This window comes from Battus philenor, unplaced genomic scaffold (genome assembly GCF_028537555.1).
Source record: "Battus philenor isolate CCGP_79_NKW_IND1 unplaced genomic scaffold, ilBatPhil1.0.hap1 SCAF_20, whole genome shotgun sequence".
Taxonomy (NCBI): domain Eukaryota; kingdom Metazoa; phylum Arthropoda; class Insecta; order Lepidoptera; family Papilionidae; genus Battus; species Battus philenor.
In genome coordinates this window covers 7,861,765-7,879,908 of record NW_027181683.1, presented here as the reverse complement: position 1 = coordinate 7,879,908, position 18,144 = coordinate 7,861,765, and the positions used below count along the sequence as shown (strand labels likewise).

The following is an 18,144-nucleotide window of genomic DNA, read 5'->3' as shown; positions in this document are numbered from 1 at the left end:
ATTAACCCTGTAAAATCGAACACAGCTTTTGATTCGCTGAAAATCTTTTAAAAATTCTTTCAATGTTATAATATATAATAATAGCAATAAAGCATAATAATCGTTAAAACATTAATTTATTTGAACAAATGATAAGATAAATATTTTTTTCTTCTCTTATTTTCTAGTAGGTAAATCTTTCATGGTATATCGTGTCTCATGCGGTGACACAGAAAGGGTTATGTCGGGTTTCTACCGACTAAAACCCACATGATTGCACCTGTTGGGTAAGCATAGTTAAATCGAAAGCGACCACGAGCGAACTTTACTTTTGTATTATGTCACCATCTTAATCTCTGGCTCCTAATTGCAGAGTCCCTTTTGCTAATACAGTCAATGGTTCATCTGCGGGTTCTCCACCATGGTCATCTTATGGGTCGGAAACGGATAGAGCGCTTTACCGTTCATGATAGTCTTATCCAGGTTAAGTTTATTTATATATTCATTTACTATAAAGTCTTTCACTTCTGACAAATCAACTTATCAGAGTGTAAATAATAATTGATACACTGCGCTATTAGAATGTACACGTTACAATCAATAAAAATTTTAAAAGCTACCAGATTATAAACGGGATTCCAAGGTATCTTTTTTACCTTAGTCTGATTATTTGCAGTCCATAATCGTGGTACTATGATAATTTTCGTACAGTAGGTGAAATTACATGCTCATACAGGTCATAAGCAAATTTATTTACCTTAGACGAGTACCAACAGTTAGGTAACATAAACCTTTTTGTATAAATACATGATTTAAATGTACAAATTTTAAAAATTATCGTTTCAGCCAATAGGCGCCCACTGAAAGGCATAGGTCCCCCTCCTGGTATTGTCGTATTATGGTGTGGGCAGTGGTAATACATTGCAAACTACGATCACTAGTCCGAGTCTATTTCTACACTATCTACCGCTGATTACAACCGTTCGACTAACTTAGTCACTTTAAATGTAACATCATTACACACATATATATATATATATATATATATATATATATATAATGATGTTAAGGAATCAAACTTAAGAGGGTCAAGGTACATGTGGGTTGCCGGGAAATGAGCAGGCTGACGGGCTAGCCAAAGCAGCCTTTAAGATAAAGGTTTAGCCAGTCCATGACGCGGTGCCCCTTTCACAGGCTGCTATATATATGTATTTATATATATATATATATATATATATATATAATTATTTTCTATAGCCGCTATTTAATAATTTATTGCTCAGTATCTATAAGATGTGCAAAATAGTTACTAACATTAATAATTACAAAAGTCTTAAAGATTATTTTCTTATCAAGTGATTCAATTGCGTATATATTTTTTTCTTTCGCTTTTCTAGTTGATAAAATATTTTTAAACTTTTTGATTTTACATATTTCATTTATTAGGAAAAGTTTTGATATGATTAACCGTTAACTAATTATGTATGGTTATGTTCTTATTATAAATATATATTAATAAATGTATTTACATATGTGTACATGAGTAAGCGTATGTAATTATATATTTTCGATATACCTCTTACTTATCCTTCTTTCGTTATCATACCATGGCTGTCTTTAATTTATTGCTTAGTATGATGAAGACGTCCAATGTACTTTCACATGTATATTTTAACGTGTATAATAAATGAACAAAAATATAGCAAATAATTAGTATTTTGAGAGTAGAAGAAAGGGGAATACGTATAAAGAAATCGAGTGTGAAAAAATTCTGCATAACATCCACAAAAATATGCAATTAATAAATCATTAATACATGTTAAATAATTTGTTTTTGATCCTTTTTTAATTAAGAAAATATAATTTATCATCAAAAACACTTCTAATTCTCTTATTTCATTATAGATATATCACTATATTATATATCTTTATATAGTAATGTACGCTAACCAATAAATGTATAAAAAATCTTATCTAAAACACTACTCAATTAAATATAAAGTTAAAATAATCAACTATTCAAAAGAACATGTAAATGAGATATTTTAAATTTGTTTTCGATTTTTTTTTTTATATATATATATTTATTTTTTGGAATTGTTCTTTTTTTTTTTCAAATAGTATATATTTCTTTGGTCTAGGAACATTTGTTTTTATTGTTAGGAGGACATACTAGAAATAAGTAAAGGATAAGTTGCAAATTAAGATTATAAAACAATACATGCACAAATACCTTATCACTTTCTCTTTAACAGTTTCTTATCTTGGTATTAAAAAGAAATATTTAATAAATTCATAAGTTTTATTATATTAAATAATATCTTTTCCTGTTTATTTAGTACATATAAGGTCCACCACAACCGCAACCACATCTTCCAACAATGGACACTACGCCACCAGCTGGGACTTCGCCAGTAAACTGCACAGCTCCTAGAATTGGTACTTGACCAGCAACAACTGTGGTACCGGCGACTGGCATCTCGCCGGCCACTTCCACGTCACCGATGCCTGCACCGCCGTAGGCTGGGCCCGCGGCGTATCCAGCTGGAGCACCGTAACCTACAGGTCCTGCAAATGCAGCCGGACCCATGAGCCCGTATCCGTATCCAGGTCCAGGGAGACCTGGTGCAATGCTTGGACCAAAAGGAAGTTCCGCTCCGCAACCGAGTTCATTTTCAGCAACTACAGCTGGCGCATATCCTAAACCCGGGCCGGCGCCCAAATATTGACCGCATGTGATCTACGGAAAAAAATACAAATTTATGATTGTTTTATACAAAAGTTTTATATGAACAAAACAATTGTATTCTATGATTATGTATGATGAGGAGCTAATTATTCAACAAGGATTTATGTCCACTTATATTATTATTAATTAATAACTATAAAATAATAAAGTAAAGATTCTGGAGTGAAGATCGCATGGCATGCGCAGGATAGGACGTCCACAAGGTGGGCAGACTATCGAGGTAGTCGGAAACCGCAGGCCACTTGCAGCCGGTGTTCTGCACAATTTTTGGAGAAAGCCTATGCCCAGCTGTGGACGTCCCACAAATGACATGAGTTGAAGTTTTAGTGCAACTACAGAACATTTAAAAACACAACGGATATTTACCTGAATGAGGCAAGATTGAGCACAAAGTAATAAAAATGCTAAAGAAGACATGATTATTTTGTTTTGTTGTATAAAATGTAGTACTGAATACACTGCCGGAGCCACCTCAGCTTTTATATGTATGTTATGACATAATGGTAGTAATAAATATTTCGTCAACCAAGCATTTGTGGGCGTTTCAATTTTACCGACGACTCATCAAAATGTTTTACTGCTAATTGAACAAAAAAATATAAACAATTTTTAACATTTCTTACATTTTTTTCTGAACTTTTCAATGATTACTGCTTCTAAAATCGACCTTTTTCCTAAAGATATATATGTATGTGCTTCTATCCATTGAAATTAATTTTATTTCCAAAAACATTTATTATTTTACGTTAATAAACGAAACTGTTATGTAGTTGTTATTGTTAAATATATTTAATAATAAGATATGTATCCACGCGGTAGACATACGTCTTTTGTAAAGTTGCCGGAAGTCGCTGAATGTGGCCTCTTACAAGCGGTCCTGTTGGAGATTTATGTGAAAGCCTGTCTATCAATGTATGTACAGCTGAAGTTATATTCGAGTAATTGTATGACATAAAAATCCTGGAAAACTATATTTTAGCTGTAACAGCTTCGACAAAATTACTCAATGAGTATAATAGTGACGCTATACAAAAAAATCCGAAACAACTAAAAATCCGAAACACTGAAATTTAAAACGAAAAATAAAATGTGAAAATAACCAAAGTTTTCGCATAGTGATATTATTACTTTCAACATGCGATATTATTTGACGTAATAAATAATGATATTACACACGATATTTCAAGTTCATACAAAGGCAAATTTATAACTGTTTTGACACATTAACGTAATTAATATCTATCTAAAGTGACACAATTCATCATATTTATCTGCAAAATTTCGTCAACAAATTGAATATTGTTACCGTAATGATAATAAATAACTTCGGGTATAAATACACGGCAAAAAAAAATATTTTTATCATTCCACTTCCAGCTTCTTCATTGTTATAACCTTCTCTTTTAAGTAATTTATACACCAATAATGACGGCTAAAGTATTATATGTATTCTGCGCACAAGTGCTTCTTGTTCAGGTCAGTAAATCTAGCAACTGCAACAATTAAAAACAAAATAAACAGTAAATAAAATATAGGTGGACCGACGACATATGCCAGGACGCGAGGAGTTCCTAAAAGCTTGCAGCGCAAGACAAGTCATCGTAGCAATCTTTGATGGAGGCTTTGCAGTGCGTGTCCATCGGCTGACTTGATGGAAATGTAAATGTTCACGTCTATGTTTTTATTTACAGACTATTTCCGGATATTGCACTAATGGCGCATGGCCGACAGCTATTGGCGCCGGAGAAGGTTTCGGTTGGCCAGCACCAGGTTATGGTTACGAAGCTCCGCTGATGGCTGCTTCTCCATGTGCTGGACCAGCTCCATTCTTGGGAGCATATGATCTTGCTGCTATTCCTTCTTCGTACGGCGGTGGATTCTCCGTCACAAGTATGTCTCCCGTTCCACCCCATGGCCTCTCCGTGATGTCTGACAATGCCATCGAAGGCGTCCTGGTGGTGGGTGGTGAGCTACCATTCCTGAGTACTGTAGGATTGGAAGGCGCTTTACCTACTGCGGGCGTCGGTTCTATTTCGTATGGTTGTGGTAACGGAAATGTTGGAATGGTGAGCGAAGATATTTTGCCAATGGCCGCTGGATTAGGGTGGCCAGCTACTGGCATGAATTATGGTCCAGTGATGGGTAATGGTTTGGGATACGGAGCGCCGTGGACTGCATCCATCATGGATTATGGATTAGGTTGTGGTGCCGTATATTAAAAAAATATTTTTTTGTTGTAAAATTGTTTTGTATTTTATAATTAAATCTTAAAGTATATTATAAATTTTGTGTTATTTTCACGATTCCCACTATTGAAAATTACGAAAATAACCTCTGAACTTAGACAAGAATAAGGCATGTCTACATTAAATTTAAACCCCATTGTCAGAATGACAAGTTACTAAAATTAAAGTCCGGTATAAGCGAATGCAACAGCAGCAAATTTATTATACAGAATGAATAATTATAAGCGTGTTGCGCGGACTATTAATGTATGGTACACTCTAAGCCATAATCAGTGATTTTAGGAATAATTAATAATAATATAGCAAGAAAACCCTTTTCAAAATTTAGAACTACTACTCATAAGAAATAATTATTGTTACAAGAACAGTCCGCAGGGAAACTATCTGCCTCTGAAGTCTTTGTACATCCAATAGTTATTCGCCTGTAAACGTTCCACTACAAAAAAATGAATTATGGTACATTAAATATTTTCAGTGTGCGTGATTACTTTATACAGGTTAATTGGAAGTAAATAGTTGAAAAAGCTTTAAAACTTTTTGCTGAGAAATGAGGTATACATTAACCTCTTTATAGGTTTTACACCTATAATGAGCCACTCTATATACGTACGTTCGATAATAATTTTATTTTAACTTATTATTTTTCCATAATGTGATGTATAACTGTAACTTATTAAAGATAGGTTCATTTATTTATTTTTAAATTCATTATTCATCTCTATACAATCTTTTTGGTCATACTTCATAGTTTTTTCTCCTACAAATATTTTTTCTTCTTTCATTTTTTAAACATAATAAACTAAGCAACGCTAAAGTTTATGAGTATATTCAGCTCTCAAAAATCGGTAATAAATTGTCGCTATAAAAGGTATTTATAGAACTGTCTGATCGATGAATGAGTTCGGGGAAAAAGAGTTTTCACAAATAATCTGTTTAAATTTCTATTAAAATCTCTTTCGTTGTAATATTTGTATTTGGCTGGTTTTGATGGCATTGAGTACATTACGAAAAAAACAAGTTAGAAAAATGTAGTTTCGGGCTAATTTTAATTTCTTGTTTTTGGATTCTGGCAAAAAGTGTGAATCTGATGAATAAATACAATTTAAAGTTTTACTTTAAACAAAAAAAAAGTAATGTTTGCCGGAATAATATTATAATGTTTATGGACCTAACACAGTATCAAACGACACTAAATGTATTTGTATTTTCTCTGTAGAAGTAGGCGCTGTTAGCCCTAAGGCTTTTACAGCTTTATCTGAACTGAGTTCAAGGAGCGGAAGGGTCCGTGAACTTAAAGCTAAAAGTAGGTGGCTTGAAACTACATGGGGAAGTATATACCCAGCGGCAGATGTTCTGTGATTGAAATTATGACCATAATTTTTTTACAACCGGTTTTTTGTTCCTCTTAGAGCCATTAAAAGAAGTTGAAGTGTATTACATACGTTATCCCATTTTTAAAAAGATTATATCCGTCCATTTTCTAGAAAAGAATGAATATGAAATAGGTCCAAAGCAATTTAAAAAAATATTACACTAAGTGAATATAATAAATAATTTATTTAATTACTAAAATTCTTACGTGAAGTGGTACGTGAGATAAAGCATTTATTGTATATAGGGCAATGGACTATTACTGCTTTACGTCGGAGGCACGTAGTGAAGATAAACATTGTTACTAATCTATCACATTATGAAAGGTAATTAAAGATACTGAATTTTTATATAGTTTTCTTCCTTTTAAACATTTGTTATAAATCACTTTTACGGACGTAAGCAGAGTTTTACAGCCGATGGAACCGTAGGAACTACGTAACATATTTATTTATTACTTCATTGTACATCTTAAATAAGATTACATATATAACAGGTTGTCAAATATCTCCCTTCCGCTTTTTTGCTCTTTATTCAATGCTTTATAAAAATTGTTACAGTGATCGGATTTAGTTCAAATATGCGCCGTTTTGTTCGATAATCTGTTTCCATCTAGACGGCAACTTCATAATACCTCCCTCGTAGAAGCCCCCCTCCTTATTTGCGAAGAACTCGGACAGCCACTTTTCACAAACCTCTTTTGAGTTCAACTTTACACCACCAAGGGCGTTCGCCATGGACAGGAACAGGTGGTAATCACTTGGCGCTATGTCCGGGCTATATGGTGGATGTGATAAAACCTCCCATCCGAGCTCCCATAGCTTCTGACGAGTCATCAACGAAGTGTGTGGTCTGGCGTTGTCCTGGTGGAACACTACACCCTTCCTGTTGGCCAATTCTGGACGCTTCTGGTCGATCGCCTGCTTCAAGCGGTCCAGTTGTTCGCAGTAGATGGTAGAATTAAGCGCCTGGCCATATGGGAGCAGCTCATAGTGGATGATTCCCTTCCAATCCCACCAAACACACAGCAAAACCTTCCTGGCCGTCAATCCCGGCTTGGCCACTGTTTGGGACGATTCACCGGCCTTCGACCACGACCGTTTTCGCTTGATATTGTCGTATGTGATCCATTTTTCGTCGCCAGTCACCATCCGCTTCAAGAATGGGTCGAGTTCGTTCTGTTTCAGCAGCATATCGCAGGCGTTGATTCGGTCCAGAACGTTTTTTTGCGACAAATCATGCGGCACCCAAACATCAAGCTTTTTTTTGTATCCAGCCTTCTGCAGATGGTTTAAAATGGTTTGGTGACTAACTCCCATCTCCTGAGCGATGTCACGATATGCCACATGCCGGTCTAACTCGATGTAGTCCATGATTTGATCGGTATTTGTCGTCACAGATCTTCCGCCGGCTGGCTTATCCATGGTGTCATTTTCGCCGGCTCTGAATCGTCGAAACCATTCCTCCGCGGTTCGAAGTGATAGAGTACCATTCCCCAAAACACCATTAATCTCACGGAACGTTTCTCTAGCGGATTTGCCTTTAACGAAGGAAAACTTTAAAATAGCGCGAATTTCGGCGTTAGTGAACTCCATGTTTACACGTCTATAACTGTTGAACGCAATCCAAACTAATCATGCATAGCGTCGTTTTGTAGGTTATGTCAAGATCTTTCAAATTATGTATAGTATTGCCAGATCCGAGCTCTGTAGCGCTTTGTACATAGCCGCGAAATTCAAAAGACAAAAAGGCGGAAGGGAGATATTTGACAACCTTTTATAATGTTATAATACTATATAACGTGATAGAAATATAGAAAAAAGATGAAATTACTTTACTTTGCTTCGTTTGAATTATGAAAAACAATAAGTAAGAAAAGTACCAATATTTAGCCACTTTCGCACATGCAGCGGTAGTCGTGTAACAAAGTTAACCGCCCGCGAGCCGGCTGATAAATGTGTATGCGGCAAACAATGCAAATTTCATAACTGCCACCGTTAAATCACTCAACACATGTTTCACCCCTCCAGGAGGCATCTTCAGGAGTTATGTTACACTGATTAGTGCCAAACACAGAGTGTCAAAATTGAAAAACAATAGTTTATATATAACGTTATGGGGTGCTACATTACTTAATCATTATCTTGTTGGGCTACATCAGGTTTTTTTCTTGTTAATTTGTAATTAAAAATAAAAACTTCTCAGTTTAATCTCCTATTTTTTTTTATTATATGTCACAAGTGTCAGAATGTCTGGAATGAAGTGTAGAGTGTCCGATGATAACGCGCCAAAGTCAATTTAAGAAAAGCGAATTTATCTTTAGTGATTTTCTTTACATACATTTTTATACTTGAAAGTTGTATACTTTATACAGTAGTATACCTATATAACAGGTATCATTAATGTAACACAGACCCCTTACGTACACACTCTGTACCCTCTTTCAAAACAATATATTATCCTCTATTTAGCGTGTCTCCTTCTTTCAAGTCTACTTTAATATTTTTAATTTTAATTCATTGCTTGATTTACAGTTAGCAGAGTTTATCTATAAATGTTATAGTTTGTTATGTATGAATCTGTCAGCTATGTAGTACCTCGGAATAAATAAATAAATAAAAACAAGAAACAGAAAAATAACGATAACTAACCTCATCTTCTTCCTATAGTTGTGTTCTTCGCTGAGTGTCGTGATTCCAGATGCGGAGTAATATTCATACTCATTAAGCTACTAGTTCTTCTTTTTGATATCGTTTAGCGCAGCATGAAGATTGGTGCTAAGAGAGCAGAATAGGTCTGGACGAATAACGGAACTATTACCTCTTGGACAAAGTTTTGGCCGTTCTTTATCGCTGCGTGGCTTAAAATTGCCACTATTTATTTATTATTTAATTAAAAGTATCGTTTCAAAGTAACGTTATTTAAAAAGAATATAAAACACAGATATCTTTGACTATCTATTTTATTAAAATCTATTAGTACATATAGGGTGCGCCACAGCCGCATCCGCATCTTCCCGCTATAGTAACTACTCCACCAGCTGGAACCTCGCCAGTGAACTGCACGGCGCCAAGGATCGGCACCTGACCGGCTACAACGGTAGTGCCGGCGACTGGCATCTCACCGGCGATAGCGACATCTCCAACGCCTGCGCCGCCATAAGCCGGACCGGGGGCATACGCTGCAGGAGGAGCGAACGGAGCTGGACCACCGAGACCGTAACCATATCCTAGACCAGGAGCAGCCGGACCGAAACCAGTGCCGTAAGCTGCATCCACAGCCAGCGTGGGTCCGCAACCGAGCTCATATTCAGCACCAAGTCCGGTGCCAATGTACTGACTGCATGCATTCTAAAAAACAGATAATCAAACCATTCATATATACCATACAAAGCCCTGATTGTTTGTATATATACTAATTAGTTATTCTCTCTTTCTTCCAGACCTTATATTTATCTTAAAATAATCTCTTATTTCCACCAGTTTTTTCGAGTCACTCAGGGAGCTATGGAGAGCTCTCTCTCTCTCGCTAAATTCGGAGCTTCCCTGTATGATTGAATAAGATTTAAGATTGGCAGAAGAACCAAGGTCACCGACGTTACTTGAAAAACTGTGCTTCTGAAGTTGCACTGAGTGGAACACATCGCTCGTGGAACTAACAACTGTTGGTACCGAAAGGTTATCGAGTAGCAACCATGAAGCGGTATATGCGGCGTGGGTAGGTCCCCGGTAGAGCGACATAGTCAAGGTCACTAGAAATCGCTGGATGCAGGCAGCGTAGAACCGATCATCGTAACGATTCTTGGAGGAGGCCTCTGCCCTGTATTGCATACACAATAGCGATCAATGCAATCAAAATAAAATTTGGCACACGAAGACAGATCAACATAGTCATCAGGACACACACACAGATTAGTTAAGTTCATTTTCGTCTAAACATATTATGTATAACTTATGTATATTTTCTTTTTTCATCAAATTGAATTGCTTAACGCATGAACTAATTTATAACAACATAAAAGAAATGTTTACCTTTAAAACGCAGACTTGAACACAGAGAAACAAAAAGGCGTATGTGGACATGTCTGTGATGTGTTCTTTAATAAATTTAAGTATCGAATACAATGAATTATTGTGTCTGGTTTTTATATCAAAGAAAATAATAATTACTTAAGAATGTTTCATAAACATATACGCGGTATATTACCAAGCAATACGTTATTTGGCTTATACAAGCAATAATACAATAACTGCCTTAAACTTTATTTCGAAAAAGAGTTATCAAACTTTTTATCTTAACTTGTTCAGCAATAACAGTGCTTACGTATTTGTATTTTCAGGGTTTAATAAAGTTCTTAGAAATATTTTAAATTGAAGTTGATTTTGAACAAATGGAAGTAGAAAACTAAAGATTTTTTTTACATTTATGAGGATTTAGGATTTAGACGTTGTAAAAGATTACTTTAAACCTTTTATATAAATTTCCTGAGAAAAATTAACAAAAGACTATCATATCCAGCTTCATTATTGCAAACGTAATATGTCCACTGCTGTAGACAGGCCTCCCACATCCAGTAGTAGTAGTAGTACTAATATTTTAAATGAAATAAGTCATCATCGCCGTCGTTTCTGCGCATAGACACTCCATGCAAAGCATACGCCTCAGCAAAAATATTTATTGGGGAATATACCATAATCACTTGGTCACTATAAACCACACTGCGATCGCCAACCCACCTAGGGTTAGCGATCGCAGTGTGGTTTATAGTAGACACAGGATGCTACTACCCATTCTCTGGAAACTTGCATGTGTGTGAATTACATAAGCTTGTGTACCGGAAATCGGACCCGTGATCTATAATCGCAAGTTTCACTCCTTTACGGCCGGGCTACAATGTAGATTTAATGTATTTAGTCCAAATTTACATATTACTGCCAGGTACAAAATATAGATTTTTTCGATAAGAACCTGACAAGAAATTCGATAGTTACTCTTTTAGGAATAATTCTACAATTTCCTCATGTTTCAAATCTTCTCTTTCTTTCGTCTCAGCCATTGACCGCTTGACCACTACCCAAAAGAGTAGTAAAACTAATCTTTATTATATACGTACATACATTTCCACACTTTCTATCACTTGATGACTACTCGCTCTATTTTCTTTATTAACCTAAAACATTTAATTTTTGTTTGGAAAAAATCGACATCTTTATGCTATTATATGATAAAAAGTTAATAAATTATTCTTTACAAATTTTATCGACACAAGAACAAGTGTGTACGTTACTGCGATAATAATGCAATAAAATGTTACATTACTATTTGATTAGTAATAACCATCTATAAAACATACCTTGACACTCAATAACGCCACATTCGAACTTCAGCTTACTGTCGGTTAATTCACAACAAAAAATGTCGGCTAAATCAATTCTCCTGTTTTGCGCCCATGCGCTTTTTGTTCAGGTAAAAAATAATAACTTACAAAATTGATCACAGCATTTAATATATGATTATAACTTTTGTGACATTTTCAGGCAATCACTGGTGCATGTTGGGGTAATGGGTTTAACTCCTGGCCTGCTGCCGGTTGGGGCGGTGAAGGTTTAGGTTGCGCTGCTCCCGCTTTAGCTGTTGAAGCTCCTTTGATAGAGACGGCTCCATGTGCGACCGGCGCTCCGTTCTTCGGCGCCGGAAGAGCCGGTTTCGGTCCTGCGGGCGTCGTCACGTCTAGCGGCGGCGGATTTCCTGTTTCCAGCGCGTCACCTATTCCCCCTGCTGGACTAGCTGTTGCTTCTGAAAACACCATTGAAGGTATTTTGGCTGTTGGAGGAGAGCTGCCATTCCTGGGTACTGTCGGTCTGGAGGGAGCACTGCCGACCGCCGGCGCGGGTGCTGTGTCTTATGGTTGCGGTACTGGCGCCGTGGGTATAGTGGCAGAAGATGCCGCTCCCATTGCAGCCGGCATGCCGGCAGCTGGTTTCGGTTACGGCCCCGCTCGGGCTGGTGGTATCGGCTGGGCCGGACGTGGCATGGGGCCTAGTTGCGGCTGTGGAAATTTCTACTAATTAACTATTATATTAAAATGTACATAAGCTTCTTATCAATAATAAACATTGTTCAAAATATTTTTGTCCTTTGCTCTCATTTCCTTTTTTTAGACAAAACCAACTCACAACCTTAATAAGAACTTGATATTTTGATAGAAGAGAGGTAATCGAAGTTTATTTTACCTTAGTACTTTAAATAGAATTTTTTTTTGTTTTAAAAACTTTACTTTTATGATCATCTTTCAAACTAAATCTCTTAAAAATATTGTCATACTTCAATTTAACATTAATTTTAATATGTTAAGGTTTGATGGTTAAATACAACAACAAAATAACAAACAAACAATTAAACAATGTAGACGAATTTTATTCAACTACTATGAAGCCTTAATAATATTTCGTTTATGAAGATTCTAGTTAAAAACATTTTTACGTTTCTTCTCGAAATACTTATATAATAATTTCGAAGATTTTCAAATATTATCATTCTGATCACATGATAATTCTTTTTTTTGTTAAACATTTTTATGTTACTGTACCAACACATTAAGGGCGGTGGGGCAATCCTCACCCACCCAATTTAATTAATTTTAATTAATGCCCACTTTAATCCAATGATTAAGGTAGGCATTCATATCAGCGACACAGTTTTAAACTAATGTAGACATTTGCTGACTGTTGTATTATAATGACAAAGTAATAAGTAAACTCTTCTATAATTTTAATAATACATTTAGCCGCTCAGGTCGATGAACAACGACGTAGGAATAGAAGAAGAAAGAATAGAAGGAGTAGAAATTCGAAAATTAACTCGGCCCGAGTTTAACTCCCCGTGCCCCGTGAAGAGCTGGACCAAGACCACGTCCAACTCCATGCTGCGGAGCGCGTGACAGACTGCAACGGCGTCCGAGAAGAACATCTGCGTTGTCGATGCCGTCGTTCCTCCTATGTACCAGCTATTCCATTCGTCAAGCGTTACCAACCTAAGCTATAGCTTGACAAATGAGATAGGACATTCCTCAATTTCTGGTCATCTTGTACTCTTCAGCGCCGCGTCCTTGGCCAGTTGATCATCCCTTTCGTTTCCCTCCGTCCCCGGGTGCGCTTTCACCAAATAAAAACTAACATTCTTGCCATTCTCTCTCGCTTTCATAACATTCTCTTTTACTCTTACCGCTAAGGGATAAAGGGTGTCCGATCTTGCGACTGTCTGGAGGGCAGACCGCATACCCTATCGCTTCCACTAAAGCTAGCACCTCTGCCTGGTATACCGTGCAGAAGCTGCTCAACTTGAGCTTTTTACTGTAAAGCTGTGCGGAGTCCCGCATAACGCAGAACGCCGCACCGGCCTTGTCCTCAATAGGCTGCCGTCAGTGTAAATGACCAGATCGGCGACCGCGATGGCAAGTCGGGCAGCCTCCTCACCTTCCTCCAGGCAGGAGAATTCCACACCAAACTGACCAGACGGGTATGGAAGTCTCGGGTAACTGACCGGCAGCTCTAGGTCCCGGTCCCCTACCACTTGCCGAGAGTGACCGCGCTTTCTTTTTTCAAATAAATGGGCTGCTTCTTGGGCCCGAAGGTCCAGAGCATGTATCCCTGCAAGGATAAGAGCCGAGTTCAGAGACGCAGTCCTGTGGGTCCTCGCGATCTTCTGAGCGAAGCTCCTCTGGACCGCGTCCAACTGCCTGCGTACCAGCAGCTTCCTAGCCGCTGGTGCCCATGCACTTGCCTTATACAATATCGTCGGCTCGAGCACCGCCAGATACGTCGTTCTGATCACCTCCGAGTTTAGGCCCCTAGATATTTTAGCAGCCCTGCACAGCAGACGATAGAGGCCCTGGGCCTTCTTGCTCACGCTCTTTAGATCATGTATAACGAACGTTGTTGAACTTGAGCCTATCATCAACTGTGAGGCCCAGTATCCGGACCACCCCAGTCCGACCAAGCGGCTCACATTCATAAATATAGGCGAAAACCGCATTGACCCGACTCGAGATGTTCTGGGCCTTCTGTCCCGAGAAGACCAGCACGATGTCATCTGCGACCTGTTGAAAGTTTAGACGCTACTAGAAGTCCGTCGTCCATTAATAATACGATATATTCGCTCTTCGCTTAAAGTGTAGCTCGAAGTTTTACGGGTTAAAAATCTATTGTTATGGGAATTCAAGGAACGCGATTCGGCAATCACAATCATTGCATAACAACAGTTGCGCTTTCTTGAACACTATTGCGAAACATTCCTCGTTGTTGCATCTTTCCTATATGTTTACTTATCAATTCTCATAATAAAATACTGCCTACTACTACTGCCATTTGATAAAACTCTCAAAATTCAATAACTCCCATTGGAAGATTACATAGAGTTTACCTTTATTTCCTATTGTACTTCAAGTTAGCAGAGTAGAGTCGCCTGTTATAGTGTACAATTTTAATAGCACAATATTTTACATTTTTTGAAAGGTAAAACTTAAATGAAGAAGGTAATTTCTCTTATTTTTATTCAAATAATAATCCAATGGTTAATTCTGTTTATATCTGAATGAGTACGCAATTGGGGAATACCGCTGTGCTATACATCGAACAAGTGGCCCCACTATGCCATATGACTTCCTTCGAGTAAGTAAGCCGCTGGTTCTACTTTAGTGCTATACAAAAACTGTCGGGTAAGAGCCAATGGCTCTAAAGAGTTAGTATCTTATTAAAAGACGTTTGTAACACTTTATCAATTTATTTAACACACGAACACATTTTTATTAGCGCTCGAGTGCGAGCAAAAAGGACGTGCATTCGTCGTAGGACTCTGGGGCGCAATGTGCTCTGCGACCGAGTGAAAGCGGGCAATAGAACAAAGGCGCAAATGAAATAAAAGAAACAAAAGAAACAAAAGTAACAAAAGGTCTGCGCCCGCGTCACCGGTGCGTGCATGTGCTCGCTGCACTAATTCGGCACACTAAGTTCGCCCGTCGGCTACGCTCGCCCACAAAATCTTACACCTATTATTCATTCAGACATCACATCAGTGTATATACGACTCCCACAGCTCCATGTTAATACTATGCAAAAATTACTAAGCGAGTATCGGCTGCTATACCAGTGTATTTAAACCTGAAGAACGAAAATTAATGCTGCGCACTTTGTGTAACGAACATTAAATTACAGACGTAGCAACTTTGGGTTTTGATTAAAACCCGCGCCCATAAAGAAGAACCTCGTAACACCGCCTGCGGTAAGCGATATTACTTCTAACCACGGGCCCATAAGAAAATCTAGATTATACATGCGGACGGCATAGTGTTACAAAAACAATAAAAGACACAAATATTTAAACTTAACATATATTCTTTTAATTACTAGATATTAATACATATAAGGTCCTCCACACCCGCATCCGCATCTTCCCGCTATAGTAACTACTCCACCAGCTGGAACCTCGCCAGTGAACTGCACGGCACCGAGGATCGGCACCTGACCGGCTACAACAGTGGTCCCGGCGACGGGCATCTCGCCAGCAACGCCGACGTCTCCGACACCTGCGCCGCCATATGCGGGACCAGCGGCATATGCTGCAGGAGGACCGAACGGAGCTGGACCGCCAAAACCGTAACCATATCCTAGACCAGGCACAGCCGGACCGAATCCTGGTCCGTACGCTACGTCTGCGGCCAGAGCAGGTCCGCAACCAAGTTCATACTCAGCAACCGCTGGAGCACATCCCAAGCCAAGTCCGGCGCCCAGTACCTGGCTGTAGGTATACTGAAAAATTACAATCGATCTTTATTGTTTATATAAACTAAAATTTAACGATTTTCACATTTAATTAGTAAAACCTTAATAAATCTATCCACAAAGAAGAACTTAAAATTACCTGAATAAAGCAAACTTGAGCGCAAAGAACTAAAAAGGCGAAAGAAAACATTTTTTAAGTCGTTTACTATTAAAATCAAAGAGAGAATATTTCTTTTGTTTTTTTGATCAGGTATTTATAGGTAAAAAGTTTTCTCAATACCATTTTCCAATACCTATACATGTAATCTGATTGCCGTAATTAAGGCATTTTTTGTTTACATAATTACTGATAACGGTTATTATGGTGTGGTTATTATTACGGTGAAAATTCACGTTTTCATATCTATCTTTTCGATACCTTGACGGTAACGCAGTTATGAAGTAAGTAGTGGATGCTGCCTTTGCACTATGATAAACCCACGCCCAGTTCAAACCAGGGATAAAAAAATTAATATAACAGCCATAAAACAAAATCCAAAAAGAGATAGCAGTAAAAAAAACATCTGCCTTTTTGTGATATTGTCTTCTCGATATCAAAAGTATTTTTATCGTGTATGCAAAATAAATATTATCAAAGCAAAACGTGTAGCTTACGTCGTCGGAGTAATAGGAAAAGAATATGAATAAAAACTATTTCTCAATTTAATAAATGTCGTCATGCGCTGTTTTATAATTTCTATGAAGTCGATATGAACGAAAAAAAATTAAAGAAAATTTCTTAATAAATGTTAATGACGTAAATTTTGATAGCTATATAATGTATGTGTTCATGTCAATAGTACCACAATTCAAACGGATTCCGTTACTAGTATAATCATTAACAATGTCGGCTAGATCCATTCTACTGTTTTGCGCTCAGGCGCTTTTTGTACAGGTAAAAAAAAATCTTTTTTTGAAATCGACCATTGTGTTTAATTTGTAGTTATAATCATTTTTTTATTTTCAGGCGATCACTGGCGCATGTTGGGGTAATGGATTTAACTCCTGGCCTGCTGCCGGTTGGGGCGGTGAAGGCTTAGGTTGCGCTGCTCCTGCTTTAGCTGTTGAAGCTCCTTTGATAGAGGCGGCTCCATGTGCGGCCAGCGCTCCGTTCTTCGGCGCCGGAAGAGCCGGTTTCGGTCCTGCGGGCGTCGTCACGACTAGTGGTGGAGGATTTCCTGTTTCCAGCGCGTCACCTATTCCCCCTGCTGGACTAGCTGTTGCTTCTGAAAACACCATTGAAGGTATATTGGCTGTTGGAGGAGAGCTGCCATTCCTGGGTACTGTCGGTCTGGAGGGTGCTCTGCCGACCGCCGGCGCGGGTGCTGTGTCTTATGGTTGTGGTACTGGCGCAGTGGGTATAGTGGCTGAAGATGCCGGTCCCGTCGCAGCCGGCATGCCGGCAGCTGGTTTCGGTTACGGCCCCGCTCGGGCTGGTGGTATAGGCTGGGCCGGACGTATGGGGCCTGGGTGCGGCTGTGGAAATTTCTACTAATTAACTATTATATTATATAAACACATCAAATTCTAATCAGTAATAAATTATATTAAAAAAATATTGCTTTTGCCTATTTAATATAAAACGAACATAAAACTCATATGGATCACACACAAAAGAAACCTATTGTTTCTAATGAAGTTATACGAGAAAATCATTTTAAAATTAAAGTAATCTTTAAAAATATTTTGATACCTTAAAACATGTATTTCAATATAATACAAATTTCCTCTTTATGTACAAATAATGACTTCAGTACAGACAATACAGGATAATGTAAACAGACAAGCTTAATTCTGATATACGGGTATACGGATCCTTTTTCCTCGAGAAACAGATAATTTTAAAAATAACAAACAATATTTTCCAAACACTATTATTGGTTTAAATCCAAGTGAACATCAGAGACAGTTTTTGCTGTAAAATGTGGAGTTGGTGACTCTTGCAAATAATCTAAAATTAGTTTAGTAGTTTAATAATTGT

At 37.7% G+C, this 18,144-nt stretch overlaps 6 protein-coding genes across 6 annotated transcripts; 3 read left to right on the top strand and 3 right to left on the bottom strand.

Annotated features, from left to right (window-relative positions):
• Nucleotides 1-2,314: 2,314 nt before the first annotated feature.
• On the bottom strand, nt 2,315-3,145 carry LOC137922901 (chorion class CA protein ERA.1-like). The gene is made up of 2 exons (XM_068766010.1): nt 3,095-3,145; nt 2,315-2,719 (listed from the first exon to the last, which is right to left on the bottom strand). The coding sequence occupies exons 1-2, from the start codon at nt 3,143-3,145 to the stop codon at nt 2,315-2,317; spliced, it is 456 nt and encodes a 151-aa protein (XP_068622111.1).
• A 1,008-nt stretch (nt 3,146-4,153) lies between these two features.
• Nucleotides 4,154-4,947, top strand: LOC137922977 (chorion class B protein PC10-like). Its single transcript, XM_068766093.1, has 2 exons — nt 4,154-4,204; nt 4,420-4,947. Exons 1-2 carry the CDS (start codon nt 4,154-4,156, stop codon nt 4,945-4,947), a joined length of 579 nt encoding a protein of 192 aa, XP_068622194.1.
• Nucleotides 4,948-9,320: 4,373 nt separating this feature from the next.
• LOC137922976 (chorion class A protein Ld2/Ld41-like) lies at nt 9,321-10,427 on the bottom strand. The gene is made up of 2 exons (XM_068766092.1): nt 10,377-10,427; nt 9,321-9,695 (listed from the first exon to the last, which is right to left on the bottom strand). Exons 1-2 carry the CDS (start codon nt 10,425-10,427, stop codon nt 9,321-9,323), a joined length of 426 nt encoding a protein of 141 aa, XP_068622193.1.
• Nucleotides 10,428-11,738: 1,311 nt separating this feature from the next.
• On the top strand, nt 11,739-12,425 carry LOC137923061 (chorion class B protein PC10-like). The gene is made up of 2 exons (XM_068766184.1): nt 11,739-11,811; nt 11,883-12,425. The coding sequence occupies exons 1-2, from the start codon at nt 11,761-11,763 to the stop codon at nt 12,411-12,413; spliced, it is 582 nt and encodes a 193-aa protein (XP_068622285.1). The 5' UTR covers nt 11,739-11,760; the 3' UTR covers nt 12,414-12,425.
• Nucleotides 12,426-15,755: 3,330 nt separating this feature from the next.
• LOC137922853 (chorion class A protein L11-like) lies at nt 15,756-16,314 on the bottom strand. Its single transcript, XM_068765944.1, has 2 exons — nt 16,264-16,314; nt 15,756-16,151 (listed from the first exon to the last, which is right to left on the bottom strand). The coding sequence occupies exons 1-2, from the start codon at nt 16,312-16,314 to the stop codon at nt 15,756-15,758; spliced, it is 447 nt and encodes a 148-aa protein (XP_068622045.1).
• A 693-nt stretch (nt 16,315-17,007) lies between these two features.
• Nucleotides 17,008-17,658, top strand: LOC137922975 (chorion class B protein PC10-like). The gene is made up of 2 exons (XM_068766091.1): nt 17,008-17,058; nt 17,131-17,658. The coding sequence occupies exons 1-2, from the start codon at nt 17,008-17,010 to the stop codon at nt 17,656-17,658; spliced, it is 579 nt and encodes a 192-aa protein (XP_068622192.1).
• Nucleotides 17,659-18,144: the final 486 nt, after the last annotated feature.

Excerpts from the sequence above, each read along its gene's own strand:
- LOC137922901 (XM_068766010.1), bottom strand. The coding sequence starts at position 3,145 with ATGTCTTCTTTAGCATTTTTATTACTTTGTGCTCAATCTTGCCTCATT. Across the intron at positions 2,720-3,094 it reads CTCAATCTTGCCTCATTCAG|ATCACATGCGGTCAATATTT; the intron begins GTAAATATCCGT and ends TTTTTTCCGTAG.
- LOC137922977 (XM_068766093.1), top strand. The coding sequence starts at position 4,154 with ATGACGGCTAAAGTATTATATGTATTCTGCGCACAAGTGCTTCTTGTT. Across the intron at positions 4,205-4,419 it reads CACAAGTGCTTCTTGTTCAG|ACTATTTCCGGATATTGCAC; the intron begins GTCAGTAAATCT and ends TTTTATTTACAG.
- LOC137922976 (XM_068766092.1), bottom strand. The coding sequence starts at position 10,427 with ATGTCCACATACGCCTTTTTGTTTCTCTGTGTTCAAGTCTGCGTTTTA. Across the intron at positions 9,696-10,376 it reads TTCAAGTCTGCGTTTTAAAG|AATGCATGCAGTCAGTACAT; the intron begins GTAAACATTTCT and ends TCTGTTTTTTAG.
- LOC137923061 (XM_068766184.1), top strand. The coding sequence starts at position 11,761 with ATGTCGGCTAAATCAATTCTCCTGTTTTGCGCCCATGCGCTTTTTGTT. Across the intron at positions 11,812-11,882 it reads CCCATGCGCTTTTTGTTCAG|GCAATCACTGGTGCATGTTG; the intron begins GTAAAAAATAAT and ends TGACATTTTCAG.
- LOC137922853 (XM_068765944.1), bottom strand. The coding sequence starts at position 16,314 with ATGTTTTCTTTCGCCTTTTTAGTTCTTTGCGCTCAAGTTTGCTTTATT. Across the intron at positions 16,152-16,263 it reads CTCAAGTTTGCTTTATTCAG|TATACCTACAGCCAGGTACT; the intron begins GTAATTTTAAGT and ends GTAATTTTTCAG.
- LOC137922975 (XM_068766091.1), top strand. The coding sequence starts at position 17,008 with ATGTCGGCTAGATCCATTCTACTGTTTTGCGCTCAGGCGCTTTTTGTA. Across the intron at positions 17,059-17,130 it reads CTCAGGCGCTTTTTGTACAG|GCGATCACTGGCGCATGTTG; the intron begins GTAAAAAAAAAT and ends TTTTATTTTCAG.